Source organism: Toxotes jaculatrix, chromosome 14 (assembly GCF_017976425.1).
Source record: "Toxotes jaculatrix isolate fToxJac2 chromosome 14, fToxJac2.pri, whole genome shotgun sequence".
NCBI classification, from domain to species: Eukaryota; Metazoa; Chordata; class Actinopteri; family Toxotidae; genus Toxotes; species Toxotes jaculatrix.
The window spans coordinates 6,652,769-6,668,277 of NC_054407.1; the positions used below are offsets into that span (position 1 = coordinate 6,652,769).

The window sequence follows — 15,509 nt, forward strand, 5'->3', positions numbered from 1 at the left end:
AAAGACAGCTGGTCTCCTCCACTCCCCTTGTCCTCTTGGTTGATGTGACACAAGAGAGGAGAGCTTTGATTGTCTTGGCAGTGAGTGGGGATCAATGACATCTGCATGTAAGGGATTATGACAGTTCAGACCAGACACAAATACCTACAAGCATGCATACATCCTGTGTTTGTGGAAAATAACCAGCCAATCCACCAGTTTCAGCATATTTTGATTGGGAAAATTCCCTTAAATAAGACTGAGCATGATTTTCTTTTTCCAAATTGGTTTTTAATATGGAGATACTGAATGTACAGCTTACCAGAAACAGACAGAGACTTCTGATATATATAGAAACTTAAAGTTTTAGTAACTTTAGTGACTGAAAACGTGTTACAGATAATACATTTGGACAAAACAACAATTATAATATTCACAAAGCTGAAGGTCAAAGGTCACGCTGAAGACCATGTCCTCACTAGGTTCACAAACACTGCAGCTGTGCTTCTAGTTTGACAGGACAATATGGTGAAAAGTAAACCACAATGACATGAGCAAGTAGTTTATCTGAATCACAGGATGGGGGACATAACACTTAATATTCCCCACAGAAAAAAAAATTCAATTCAGTTATTGGCCTTGTTTGCTCTTGCAAAGCAAATTTTTCTTTTGCTCAACTAATTTCCTTGTTGATATCAGTTCTCTCTGTAACTGAAGGAAAGAATCTTATGGAAATAAAACAGACCACGGTCATAGGATTTGCAAGGAAATTTTTTTTTGGTTAGCCTGAGCCTCCTTTGGTGCCATTTGGATCAGATTTGGTAGATGGCACAGCACAATGAGTACCAAAATGTTTACATAATGACAAAATTATTTGAAACTATTCTTTTAGTATATTTTATGGCGACTGACTAATAAGAATCTGGCCCTGGTTGTAAGTTCAAATATTGTGAATTATTTTTGACTGAGGTCTGGTATGAAATACTGATACAGACAGGAATACTCTTTCTTCATATCCAAACATTGATTTTTTTTGTTAGAATGTGCTTCAAACTATTAAGAACTTCAGCCAGACAAAGGTAGTGTCACTTTTTAAACAAATCCAGCAATAACTGGACTCACTTTGTTACTTCTTGAATATTTTTATCTTTATTTGTACAATAGCTGTCTCTTTTTTTTTAACACAAGACCAAACTGGTTGACTCACAACTTTCACATACAAACATATTACTCTGACTATCAAACTGACAGGCTACTCGAAATGTGTTAAGGAAGCAGTACTACGCAAAAGTCCGTACAGTTTCACCAACAGGTAAACATTGATTGAAAACACCAAAACACCGCCTAGCCAAACATGTTGACTTGAGTTATGACCCTTCACTAGACTCATCTCCTGCTTCTTCAGCAACTGATTTTGCTGACTGTTCCGACTCATTTTCTTCTTGTGGTCCAGCGGCTGGGTCATCATTTGGTTCATTACTGGTGTTAAGGAAGGCTTGGTACTGGTTCCAGAAGCCCGCTGAGCTCCTGGTGGCAGGAATGTTTAAGGAAGTCATAGATGTGGAAGAAGGGAGTTGGTCCGCGGAGGAACGACTACTCCGGGCTGGTGGACGTGATGTTTTGGTTACTACACCATGGTGCTTCATGTGCCCCTGAGGATGAATAGAATTAAATCATACTTGTACTAGGGTAAGGGTTAGGCAGAGTATCAATGTCAAACATATCCAATATAAAATAGTGTAGAATAAAATCTATGGGTAGTTTGGTCCAACACATGACTGAAGCATGCATCTTTTTTTTTTTATGGGGCACATGAACTAACATTTCATCATAGTTTGAGTCACCTTCAGGTCCCATGATGAAAATACTCATTATATTTAAATATTAGTCCTGAATTGCAAGACGTAGTGCTGTATTAAAGCAGTAAAATATTGTTTCAACCTCCTGAAAAAAGCTTTGTACTACAACAATAACATTTCCATATATCTCATCAATGGCAAGTATTTTTATACCTTGCAGTGTTTTCCTCACCTTCAGTCCACTGCGACTGGCGTACTCTTTTCCACACTCAGCACAGCAATAGGTCTTCTTTTCAGGGCGAGACATTGGAGATGGCAGGGTTGGGGCAAGGCTGATGGGGACAGAAGCGTCCAGTGCTTCACTTGGAGCTAATCCACTAACCTTAACACCTTCCACCCGGTCTTCCCTCCGATACAAACCAAAATGAAAGCTCTGACGTGTCTCCCTTACAAAAGTGGCTCCTCTCTGTGAAGCACCCTTTTCTTCAGCACCAATAGTGTCTGCAGTCTCCAAATTAGACGTCATTTTGGGGTCCTCGTCAGGCACAGTAGCTGGATCTTGCTTTGGTGTTGCTGCTGGAGGAGAGTGATCTTTGTCTTCTTCCATGGGTTCTGGTGATTGGGGCCTTGGGGAGGCTGAGTCTGATTCCAAGGCTGTTGTTGCATTAACATTAGGAACATCTTGACTCAGGGTGGGGTTAGAGGAGGTGCTGGGACAGGTGTAAGCAAAGGGGGCACCAGGGGCAGGTGTGCTTTGCAAGTCCTCCAGGTTTGAGCTGGAGCCAAGGAAGGCATCAGAGGAGGTAGATGCTTCATCCTCCCCACCCTCCACTACTATAGCTTTAGGTGACACTGTGGTTTTGGTAACAGTGGAGGAAACTGGCGGGGGGGTGGATTTAGGAAGATGGACATCAGCAGTGACTTGTTCCACCTGGTTGTCTTTGCCAACTGGGGAAGCTTGATCTGTCTGCTGGGAGACTGGCAAGGGAGCACTGACACAAAGGACAGGGGGGTCTGCACTGCCTGGTGGTGGAGATTGTGTGGTGGGATTCATGAAGGGGTCAGGGCTAAGGTCGGAGGGAGGGATAAGGTCTGGGCTGCAGGATGGAGACTTGCTCAGGTTTTTGGTGAAATCAGCTGATTTTGTACTGCCAGAGACAGGGACCGAGCCAACTACTGCTGAAGTTTGAAATTGTGAGCTTGGGGCTGGGCTCTTCGAGTGGCTGGATAAAGGAGGTGTTTTACTAGAGGCAATACTTGGTTCAGTGGACTGGGATTGAGATTGTGACAGAGGTTTAGCATTAGATTCAGCTGGCATCTCATGTGCAGAATCCTCTGTCCCATCTGGGGGCAACTGTCCACCAAGGTGCATACGGATGTGATGCTGGAGCACTAGGGCATTAGTGAACTTACGCTGGCACAGTGGGCATGAGTTCTGAACACGTGCATTTGATGGCCGGGCATGATGTGTGGCCAGATGTGACCGCAAGCTGCCTTTGGTAGAGAAGGATCGTCCACATATCTTACATGGAAAAGGGCGTTCTCCAAGGTGTGTAGCTTGGTGCAAACGCAGTGCTCTGGGACAGCTCAGTACCCGTAGACACACCCCACACTGATTGGTTGTCAGGTTACCAGCCGGGCCTGTGATGTTCAGTGATGGTAGCATGCCTCCAGCCATGGCACTTGCTCTATTGGTACTCATGCCTAGGGCAGCAACCATCTCATGAGTGAAGTTTGAAACAGACGTGGAGACAAGAGTAGAAGATGGTGGGGATGCCATCACGTATGTGGTAGAAGTGCTGGCATTTGTGAGACGACTGTTGGCTGAACTTGCTGAGGAGGTAGTGGTATTGCTAGATAACATCTCCAGCATGGTGGTGGAAGTAGAGGAAGACGTCCATGGAGAAGAGGAGTGGGGAGGAGCTTTCTCTAGCTTCTCCACCAGCCTCTGCAGCTTGGAGGTTTCAGATGTAGGAGTGGAGGATGCCATGGAGGAAGGCAGGGAGGATGGAGTGGTGGTGGGTGCACCTGGGACTTTGGGAAAGGAAGAGAATGGAAAAGAGAGCTGAGAATGGCTGGAAGAACCAAGCTGGAGGGCACCCGGAGTAGAGGGCAGCGGGGTGCGAAGCAGACCCAAGGCTGGATGGTTGTAGAGGGATGAGTGTGCAGCAGGGGTAGAGGAAGAAGAAGAAGTGGAGACAGATGGGAACAGGAGCTTAGGCAGATGGGCTAGCTGGGAGTAAGCTGCAGGAGAAAGCATTGGGGCATGAGGGGGAGTGTTCTCATCAAAGTGCTGCTGCTTGGCACCCTTGAATAACCCTGTGATGGTGGAAGACGAAGACAAAGAAGGGTTTGCGAGGAGGGAGGTAGCCAGAGAGGAGGTGGAGGCTGAAGAGGAGGAGGATGAGTGGGATGTGCCAGAGGTGATAGAGGCTGCAGCAGCTACAGCTGCAGCCCTGTTCAGCTGCAGGAGAGAGTGGGAAATCAATGCCAGATCCACAGTAGGGGGCAGGGGTAGGGTGGAAGGGGTAGATCCTCCAGAAGTCCCCAGAGAAAAGTTAGTACTGGTGCCACTGACCTCTAAATTATCTCCACATGCTTCGTCCTCAGGCCTGCTTTTTCTCTTTTTCTGAATCATATTCATGCCACTACTACTCCCCCCACTGCTCGCGGTTTGTCCCATATCTGATCCCCCAGTGGCTCCTAATGCTACCCCAAACAAAGACGGTGGCAGGAGTGAAAGTGAGAGCTCTGGGTTTTGCTCACGATGGCGTAGGAAGTGCACCTTCAGGTTGCCTCGTGTGGTGAAACGACTGAGGCACACTGGACACTGGTAGGGTCGTTCCCCTGTGTGTGAGCGCAGATGTATCTGCAGGGCAGAGTCACTGCTGAACATTTTTCCACAAAAGCGGCAGGCATGCTGGAGGCGGCCGGTAGTGGTGGAGCTGGGTAAAGGGGAGGAGTCTCCTCCTCCAGAGACAGACTGCAGAGTATGTTGAGAGTTTGGGACAATAGATACTGATGTGGGGAGGGATGAACTTAGGAAGGACAGGCCACTGTGCCCACTCACTGAAGTGGTATTTGGACTTTTCTCATGAAGATAGTGGTTGGGCAGAGCTAAAGACAGGGCTAGCGGATAGGTGGAGGAAGCCATGGAGATGGAAGCAGAGGAAGAGGTGGAGGGAGCTGAGGATTGAGAGCTCATCCCCAGATAACTATGAGTTCCTGAAGTCCCTCCAGTTCCTTCCATCTGGGGCTTGTGGGGCTGCAGGATTTGAGATAAGGAACTGCTTGGCTTTGTGGGTTTGCTGGCTGCTTGAGAGGGGAGAAAGGAGGAGAAACATGCCAGGAGAGGAGCTACAGAAGTGGAGGGCTGAGGTGGAGTCGACTGAGTAGTTGGGCTGGCTGCCCTTTTACTGCCTTCCAAGCAGAGCTGAGGCAAGGGTGGGAGGAGATGCTGGGAGGGTGTGTCCATGGTATAGGAAGCTCCACCAAGGCGTAGCACCTGTCTACAGATCTCCTCTGTTATCTGCATCTGATGGATCTGCCTTTGCTGCAGCACCCGCAGTTCCTCCAGGATCAGGGCAATGCTCAGCTGGGCCCTAGATGGTGCAGATGAGGCAGATGTCACTCCTGGGCTGGGAGTGGGAGTAACAGGACTTGGGGGGCCCTCAGGCACACGGCTGGGGCTTCCAGGATGTGGTGGAGGACATAGGGAGGCAGAGGATGATGAAGAGGAAGAAGAAGTGGTGGTGGTGGCTGACAGCCCCAACTTTGGAGAGGCCATGTGTGCACCTCGGGAAAGGTGGACGAGAGCACCTGCAGAAGACGTAGGACTGCAACCAGACAGTTGGAGCACAGGTGGATGTTGAGTTTGGGAAGAGAGAGAAGAGTAAGGGAAGTCAGGTGAGAGTGTGGGCTGGGGGTCTTTGAGGGGCTGATGGGAGGGCTGGCTCGGTGGTGAACAAGATAACGGTGGACCCTCAGTGGGTAGAGTGGGGTTCTGAGAACCCTTGAAAGATGAACAGAGAGTGAGGAGCAGCTGGGAGCTTTGAGTAGAAGAGGATGGAGAGCACAAGGGAGAATCCGGGTTTAATGGAAAGGACTGCGACTTTACTGCCAAGTGGTCGTCTAGAGAAATTGAAGGGAGAAAATCTAAATGTAATTTCATCATCATTAATGGGGGACAAAAAAAGCAGGGTTTACACAGTGGTTACAATCTGGGTTTTTAGTGAGATTTTTTTTTTACAGTTTTAAGTAATAAATCACATTTGGCTTAATGAGCACTAACAAAAGACAGCTGCCAGAATTAAAGGGTGTGGTTCGGTGACTTCTTGCTGTTTAGGAAATGGAAGCATTCATGTGTCTAAGAGGTCATTTTTAACCTCTGGGTTGAATTTCCACCACCTTATCATCCACCACTGCTGTCCTTTCCTCTTTGTCCTGTCTATCCTCATCAGCTGTGTCTCCTCACCACTGTCGCCACACAAACACACACATACCTGATGCATGAAGACACACATGCTTGCACACACACAAACACACACAATCGCAGATTCCACTGGTCTGCAAAAATACACTGCTTACCCATAAAGGACCCTACCTTGTTTCCAGGGCAACATGCACAAGACAATGGACTTTACCTCACCCCCCACCCAAATAAAAAAGAAGCCACATCCACACACTAAGACACTTCCATCCTTGTCTCTCTCTCTTTCTTTCTTCCTCCATTCAATCTGTCTTTCTTTCATCTCCTTAAGAGCCCATCCCCCAGTAACCCAATGGGGTGCTAAGCATTAGGTCCTGGCTGAGTACTGGACACTGTACTGGGGGACTGATTGGCTGGCCTTACACACACTGGGGTGACATTCCTGATATGGTTTAGGGCCAGGCAGAGGAAGCAAGGTGGCGTGCAAAGAAAACAAACAGCCTTGTAGACAGACATGATGACTCACAGACGATCACAGAGTTAACTCAGAAAAGCATCAAGGGACAGAAGTGAAAGCACATGCACACAAGCCTACCTGTCAGCACACAGCCACAAAAAGGCGAACACTTTGTATGCATGAGGTTGCTCATGCACACAAAAACGCATACACAACTTTGTGCTGTTTGCTTGAAAGCTACAGTTTTATGACACACTGTGGGCCCTAGTCTTGTAACTGGAGTGGATGGACAGACACAAATACACACACACACACACACACAGTCAGATACACACTTCTTCATGGGTATGTTCATGCTTCAGTGCCCAGCAACAAAGCTGAAAGGGGACAATGGGGTCTAATGCTATTGCAGTTAGAACACCTTATTCAGAGCCTCAAAGTTGCCTTTTCCTTGACCTTCTCATACTCATCCCTTTACTTCTACCAAGCATTTTCAAAGTCACTACACATTTTTTTCACTGATATTTCTCTGTGGTTTTACCTTATATCCCCGTATTCTGGCTGTTGTTTCTTTGAACCTGGCAGTGAGGAGGAGTGAAGACACTCTGGTTTTACAGGGCAAAGAAAGCAGCTAATGGCTCCAACCACAGAGAATGAATTAAAGACTGTAGGCCAGTGATTCCAACAAGCCCTAGTTTTCGGAGCATGTACGTAAAACATGCACAAAAATATCAATAAAATAAAAAGTGAAAAATATAAAAATAGCCTAATTTTCAAATACAAATAAATAAATAAACTGTACTGTTGAAAAAGTCTGGTAAGAGTCCATTTCTAGATGCTGACTAAAAATAAATAATTGCATTTGGACAAGATTTACAATACTGTGCAAAAGATTAAAGCATCTGTTTAAATGCTGTGTAGAAGATATAAAATAAGACAATGACCCATTAACTGGCACAAGAAAAGGTGACTTCGAGGTCTAAATTTCCCATCCAATGTGAGTCCCATCCTACTGAATAAGCAGTATTCTTTTGATATATAGTCTATTTCTCACCATGCTCAAGTATCCGACAGGCACCGAGGGTCAGGCTCATAAGCTGCTGGGGTCGTTTCTGTTTCCGACGGGACATGCTTCTGCAGGATGGGACCGACGCAGGGGCGCATTGGCCAACACGCAAGTTTTATTCTGTCTCCCTGCGCACTGAAAAAAGTAGGTAACTAAATTATTTCAAGGGAATTGGAAAAAAATGAAGAAAAACTTAAATATCATCTCCAAAAATGTGAAAGTGGATGCTCCGGGTGGATTCGTCTCAATAAAGCGCGTCCATGTTGGTGGCATTGTGGTGCAGAGAAAAGAAAAACAGGACTAAAGTGCCAAACAGGCATGTGTGACAGTTTCTCTCAACAAGTTTCCCTTTTCTCAAAACTCACCGTTGGCCCTCCTTCTCGTCTTTACACACACACACACACACACACACACACACACACACACACACACACACACACACACACACAGCTCACTTGTTCATCCACTACTTTGCATTCAAATGGCGAGTGAACACCCCTTCTTTTGAGCCAGGAGTCCACTGCCTCTCTTCAGTAAACCCTCATACATCGACGCTCAAGTTCATCACATAATGGCCATGGCCTGCGCTTTTCGATCATCTATAAGATCTGACCGTCACCTGTGTGTGTGTGTGTCTGTGTGTGTATCTTTGTGTGCGTAACAGAGGGAAACTGTGCGCACAGGTGAGGTGCGCGCAAAGGTTCAGGTAAAATGAATTCTGTTTAACCAACCATATTGTGCCACAGGCCACACACACACACACACACCTATTCGAGTCTATTCAAGGTGTGCGGTATGTGCGGGATTTCGTGATGCTCACACACTCGTCTAAAACAGGCTTCTGTGTGAGCTCGGTAAACAGAGCGGCTGAAATGAGGTGGAATTTGCAACAATGGCGTTGAGGGAGCACAGCTGAGTGAACATCACCCTCTCAGAGCCTCTCCAACACATAAGGCCACTGACTGGAGGCACAATGCTCCCTTTTCACTCTCATCCCGACTGCTTACCACGTGGAGAGAGGTAGTGAAAGAAAAGACACAGCCACAGTGAGGAGGAAAAATTATTTTTCACCCGGGCCCTGTGACAACCCCCCCCCCCCCCCCCCCCCACCCGGCACTCCTCCACCCCCCTCTATGTGTCTCTGGGGCTTGGACAGAATAATAACATGCACCCGAGATTTGTTACAAAGTCTGAATGATATATACAGCGAGACTGTCAAAGCAGATGATGACTTGAGTCCGAGCTTGAATCATTTAAAATAAGCCCTCGTTTGATGGACAGTGGAAGTCCAATTCATTTAAAACAGCAGACAGTTTAACACCGCGGACTTGTGTGTTTTCTGTGTTTGGCCTATGGACACTTGTCTCAAACGCAAACCGAGCAGTGATTTCAAAACAATCTAAAAGGATTAAAAAGAAAATCATTAGGCTGGAAACATGCGCGTCGTTGCGTAATCGATCATATTTTGTAACAAAAACACTGAAGTGATAACTCCAATAGTTATCAAACCGTCAAACCCGAGAATATCATTGCTAAAAAAAAATACAGAACTCCATTGTGCCAACAACGCATTCGTATTTTTCGTGCCATCTTGCCAATATGATCGCGTACACAGCTGCCGGACGTTTACTACACCAATCTTTGGAAACAAGCGCAAAATACGGCGGTGGGATGCGCGTCCTCGCTACTGTACGGCGACCTGTTGCACGCCACGCGCGCTCCCACATCATAACAAGTTATGATTCATAAAATATTATGACTTCGCCCGAAAATATAGTCCCGGATGTGCATTTCCCTCACAGGCCGCTCGTCGCCGACACAACCCCTTGAAATATAACACAAAAAGAACTTACCATGTTTGAAACGATGATTTTTTTTTTTTTTTGGTAGCGATTGCCTATTGTGTAAAGACAAGGGGGAGGAAAAAGCTCAGGAGCTTATGTTGGGTAGCATCGGCTCCGTCTCTCAGCCGGGACACTGGCGCAGCATTTCCCTATTCACTCCCAGGGATGCGCAGTCGGACAGCCGCATTTTTTTCAATTATTTATCTCCGTCGCAAAACGCGTTTCTTTCTCTTATGACAAAGGGTTATTATGCCTGAATGTATTTACTCATAGTCCACTGGCAGTACCAGCAGCAGCAGCAGCAGCAGTAGAAGCCGGGGCGGTGCAGATAGCGGGATTCGCTACAGGGGGAGGATTATTTTTCTTGGCCGTGCGTGCTGCTCTTCCTCCTCTCTTTGTATTTGTCGGGGCCTGCTCCTGTCCGGCCTGTCTGCGCTCTCTGCGGTACTGTCTGTCTGTCTGTCTGTCTGTCTGGTTAGCTGGCTAGCTGTCTGTCTCCCTGTCTGTTATAATTAATGGCCCTCGCCGCCAGACGGCCCTCTGGGAAACAGTGACCACAGTTACCTCCACATTGGCTCTCAGTGTGCATCTCACACAGGAGTGCAGGCCCGGGAACGCACACCTCTGATGCAGGGCTGAATCACTCAGACGGTGATTTGAGATTTGCACTGTTGTGGATGATTATGGTTAAAAAGTATTAATTCATATTTTTTAATAAAAATCATATTTGGTGATTTGTCACTCAATACAGATGATTCCCACACACAAAGGCAGGTGTCTTCATAACCATGTTTTGGTCATTTAGATACATTATACTGAAAATGTGTAGAAATGAATGAAGCTAATAATAGTTCTACAGGGTATTTACTGCCTTAATAGCTACAGCATTCTTGTTGAGTGTCTTAGCATGTGCAGTAGTCTGTATTAGCTCTTGATGGATGTAAAAATATTAAATATTTGCAGTTCTGTAGTATCAGATCATTACAGCATAAATCAACTCCATTCAAAGACCCTTAAAGCACATAGTGAATCAATCATTCATTCCCCTAACTCAAGCTACAGTAGTTCTGTGATGGCACATTAAGATCTACTGCAGTCTACTACAGTTTAACCACAATAATTCACCCATCTCTTCCTCTGCAGTGCTGCTGAACTGTGTATGGTGCTGCTAAAACATCATGTGTGTCTGTTGTAGTGTTACAGAATTTTGTGCAGGGTAGAAGGTCAACAGCAGCTTACAGCACGACGGGAGCAGCACGCCATTTAGTTTGTGGGCTAATGATAGTGCTGTGGAAGGACATATGGTCTGGTCAGCAATGGTTTATTACCATGATCTTGACTGGACATTGTCCTGTCACCCTCACAGCCATGTCTCCTGGCACACTGTGGCTGACAGATGCTAAGGTTTATGTCTTACATCAGTAACACCACTAGGTGTCTCTCAGAGACAAAAATTAGAGGCATGTTGCATGAGTTTGAATACCTCAGATATATAAAATGTTGCAAAGTTCCACAGCGTCTGATCATTTTAATAAGAAAATACATAAGTAGGAAATGCACACATGTTTAAACAAAGTATAACAGGAAATACAGAAAAAAAGGTATAAAAACAGGTTATAAGCAAAGAGCTTTATATTATAATTAACAGATAATGTCCCTCTATAAAGACAGTTTCTTCTTACCTTGATATAACTTTACTTTGATTCATCTGTGTATCATTGTCCTTATTATTCTATGCACTTATTTGTCAGCTCCCATACTTTGGTGTAGATGTTGAAGGATTTGCTTCCCCAAAGAAAATTAAGCAGCATTAACTGTTTAACTGTTACACTTGGAAAACCACTGCTTAATGTTTGGTCTTGACTCGAGCTGCTCTGGTCTCTGGACTCTGATGTGCTGGACTTGAACCTTTCTCATTATGACTGGACATTGAGTTACAGCTCTTTGTACTTGAAAACCTGTTCCAGGTCATCCAGCCTCAGCCACAATGCCAGCGGGTGTGATGAAAAACTCTCTCTTCGATGCAGTTTCCCGTTTTAAAAGGTGCAACTTAACTGTATGGCCGTCACTGTATGTGAGGTCTCTGTTTGCCTGTCCTGGAACTGTTTGAGCTTCATCAGAGCTGTTCTGCAGCAGGGAAATGCTTCCACTGTGTCCCTTATGTCTCTCCTGATAAAAATATAAATCAAAGAGTCTATCAGAGGACTAAGGTAGACCAGAGCACTGGTTAAAACACCAGACAAATCCCTCACGGAGTCCGCTGTGTCTTCAGCATTGTCACCTTTAAGAGAGTAGTACAGGTTCCTGAAACTGAAGGGGATGAACAAAATTATGTACGTCAACAACACCAGAATCAGGACCCCCAAAACCTTCCTCCTGTTCTTTGTTTCATGCCTCATGGCCATACTCTCGTTGAGGGATTTCCATGTGGCTAAGAAGAAACTCACAAGAAACGGGGCAGGAAGGAGGCAGATGATGGAGAACAGCAACAAGGAGAACGTGGTGTGGATGAAGAAGGTGTAATCCAGAATGGCGTAGGCCAGTGAAATAGTCCACATGCAAAGTGAGATGAGACAGGATAACTTTGCAGTGTTCTTTGTGTGGTACCACAGTGGATGGGCCACCATTAAGTACCTCTCTGCGGAAATCAGCAGCATGAATCCCAAACTAGAGGTCAGGCCCAAGCGGACGAACAGCCGCGCGATGCAGCGGGCTCTGACGAATGGCTGAACGGTGCTGTCAAAAAACCTGCTTATGATAAAAACAATTGTGATCCCGATCTGGATGAGGTCTGACAGAAGCAAGTTTATGGCGAAGATCGGAGCCGCTTTGTCCTTCTTAAGTAGACATAGGAGAGCGTAGCAGGCCAGGCAGACTTCAGGAAGTCCAACGAGGAATATCACCCAGTCCACCACAATACCTATGATGTTTGTGTAGTAGACAGGGTCTTTGCCACAGAGATGTGAAGCATTTTCATGTACCGCAGACACCACGCTGCTGTTGGAAATCATCCTGTCAACCTTGATGTGTTCAGTTCTGCAGTTTTTCAGAGTGAAGTTGTATTTCTTGGAGTTTCGTATTTATCAGTGTCCACCCACGGTGAGACAGCATGACTAGCTTGAGCAGAGAGCTTGATAAAGTTGTGCTCATCAGATTACACACTGTGTCACTTCCTGCAACAATCCTGACATAAAAACAAACACACTGACTGCATGAGCTGCAGAGTCAAAATCTGTTGAGCATGTAAACAAAAGCACTAACAGGATGCACTAAGAACATTTGGAATAGACATTATATCTATAAACATAAAATATGTATTTTTACATCTATAAAAATAAAAATACTAGTGATACCAACTATACACTGATATTACAAACTTATAAACTATAGAGACAATGTATCACAAGAGGTTGAATTTCTTTAGCTGAAAAACTCACTGTTGCATCTTACTGTAGTTGTGTTGTATAATTCCTCCACAGTTTCTAAGTAAGCTGAGGTGGGAATAAGAGAGCAGTGTAGTCATTTGCTGTCATTCAGTTGAGCAGTCAGAGACTTTCTGAGCCCTTTGCTCCACCTGTTTCATGGAAACCAATTATGCAAACCAGGATATGAACATTTTAGAGAAGCCAAGACAACGAGACATGAGACATATTTCACTATGACAATACACAAAATGAAGCCAAACAGATAAGCATGAATGAATGATGCAGAATAACAGAGTGGAAATGTGTAAAGTAACAGCATGTATTCATACATCAGTAGGAAGCACAAAAGAAACCTTTTTATTTTTCTTCTAATTTCCGCCCAAATACTGAATACATAACATAAACTGTATGTTGAGTAACATGTCTGTTGGGTGACATTCACAGAAATGCTTATCAGCTAAAACATCAATTATCAGCTGCCGTTATTCACACGACACCAATAAATGCAGTCACGTACATGCTTCCACGCACATATATAGCATAATGCATTAAAGTGAGACCATGCAAGCTTTGCTTAACACCAGCAACTTAGGCCACTAGTCAATTCACTGGTAAATGCTAAAATATAACTTTACAGGGAGAGTTGAGTCAGAAAAATACAGTGTAACTGACTCATTTATGTGCAACTTCTCTCTTAATTTATCTGAAGATTGCGAACATAAGCTAAAATTAGCCACCATAAGCCACTGGCCATACCAGACCAAATCAGAGTGTATTCAACTGAGCAACACTGGGTTCTGTGGTTAATGAATTAAACTTTTCTTTCAATGTTACATAGTCTCACTTTAAAACTAATAAAGCAATTCAATGTCACCTTGTAATAATCTCAAGTAACAGTTGGATAACATTGTTGTTCAGTATATCCTGGGCAGTCAGGTCTTTTCCAGGTTCTCTGGAAATGAAAATCAGATTATGTGTTAACATGTTCCTTTGTTTGATTAGCTAAAAAAAAAAGGTTTGTGGTCATATGTGCCACATTGTACCATTTTTATTTGTCTATTTTTGATGAGGTGTTTTAAAATTTCCAGCAGATGATGAAAGAGCAGCAGTGTGGGAGAGAACATACGTCTGAATATCAGTCTGATCTTGAGTCATCGTGGAGCTATCAGTAGTATCAACAATCAAAGATGTACAGTGTGTTGTAGCTGTAGTTGTGTTTATTGCAGTATTGAATACTTTCGATTCAAGCTGATTATTTTAGAAATTCTTCATACACTCACACAGTTCAATACAACAGTCCTTGAACACCATCACGACGGTTATGATGTTCAGTTTTCTGTTTGTGGTGCTGTTGAATGTTGAAAGTATGGTGTTGTACTCTGAGGTGTGGCTAATGTTTGAAATAATTTGACAGAAACTCATCATTATAACCATCATGAAGGCAGGATTTATTGCAGTCAGTTGGATTAGACTGCCAGACGCCACACTTCAGCAGAACCAGGCTGTGACTCCGCACCCTATCCCCCAGAAGCTCCAGGTGTTCCTCTGTTTACTTCCCGCAGGTGCCTGTTTATTAGTTACACCTCAACACAGCTAAGGCAGTCTAACCCAACAGCTCTGCTGTAAATCCGGCCTCCATGAGGGTTATAAGGTGCAGCTTTTGTTGAAACTGTTTTAGAGAGGTGTTGATACAACTTTACCACGATTTGTGTCTACCCTCACTGGTGTAAATGAGGCGGACAAAATATTAGAAACACCAAACAGATTGGTGCAATACAACAGCACCACAAATTATAGCCTCCAATATGTTCATACAGTTGAATCAGTGCCTCTCTCTAACCTTAGAAACGGTAGGATTTACTGCAGGGCTATTGTATTAGACTGCATTAGTTTTAGTGAGGTGAACTGAATAAACCTGTAGCTGATTCAGTTCATTGTCAGTAGATCAACCTTGCTTGTTTAAAAGCATCTGTTTCTATCTGTGGTGGTCTGACCACTTAAACTGATAATTCATGAGCCAACCTAACCCTATGAAACTGTACACCTTTGTGTACTCTGCACTCCACAAAACAAAAAAAAAGTTCTTCCTGTATCTAAAATATCCTTGTTTACTATTTATGTTGTTTCTTTCTGCGCCTACATGTAGCATTTGCTTATTTATGCTGACAGAATCAGCCTGAGGTTGCTTTTTAAGTGCTATGGGAAAAAATGTTGTCTTCCCAGGTATGTGAAGTGCATCTATGTTGGGCTTAGAAATTTATAATCAGTTAAATCTCCATTTAAGTGAAAGTAAACCAGTGGTCATGTGAACAACGGTGGCTTTGTGTGCACATCCCCAAAAACAAAAGTCAGGGAAGCATGGGACGTGCAGCAGATGGAGGGAAAAGGTATTTTTACACCTCACTCTATACATCACTGTGCCACATCATATGTATAGTTTTCATTAGAAATAAATCAAACACTCTTTCTGAGAACATATGCTAATTTTTGATCTGTGAACTTCATGGAAA

General features: G+C 44.4%; 1 protein-coding gene across 1 annotated transcript; it reads right to left on the minus strand.

Moving 5' to 3' along the window:
• Positions 1 to 368: 368 nt before the first annotated feature.
• sall2 (spalt-like transcription factor 2) lies at positions 369 to 9,900 on the minus strand. The gene is made up of 4 exons (XM_041054538.1): positions 9,584 to 9,900; positions 7,719 to 7,865; positions 2,011 to 5,909; positions 369 to 1,631 (listed from the first exon to the last, which is right to left on the minus strand). Exons 2-4 carry the CDS (start codon positions 7,792 to 7,794, stop codon positions 1,347 to 1,349), a joined length of 4,260 nt encoding a protein of 1,419 aa, XP_040910472.1. The 5' UTR covers positions 7,795 to 7,865; positions 9,584 to 9,900; the 3' UTR covers positions 369 to 1,346.
• Between the last annotated feature and the right edge of the window lie 5,609 nt (positions 9,901 to 15,509).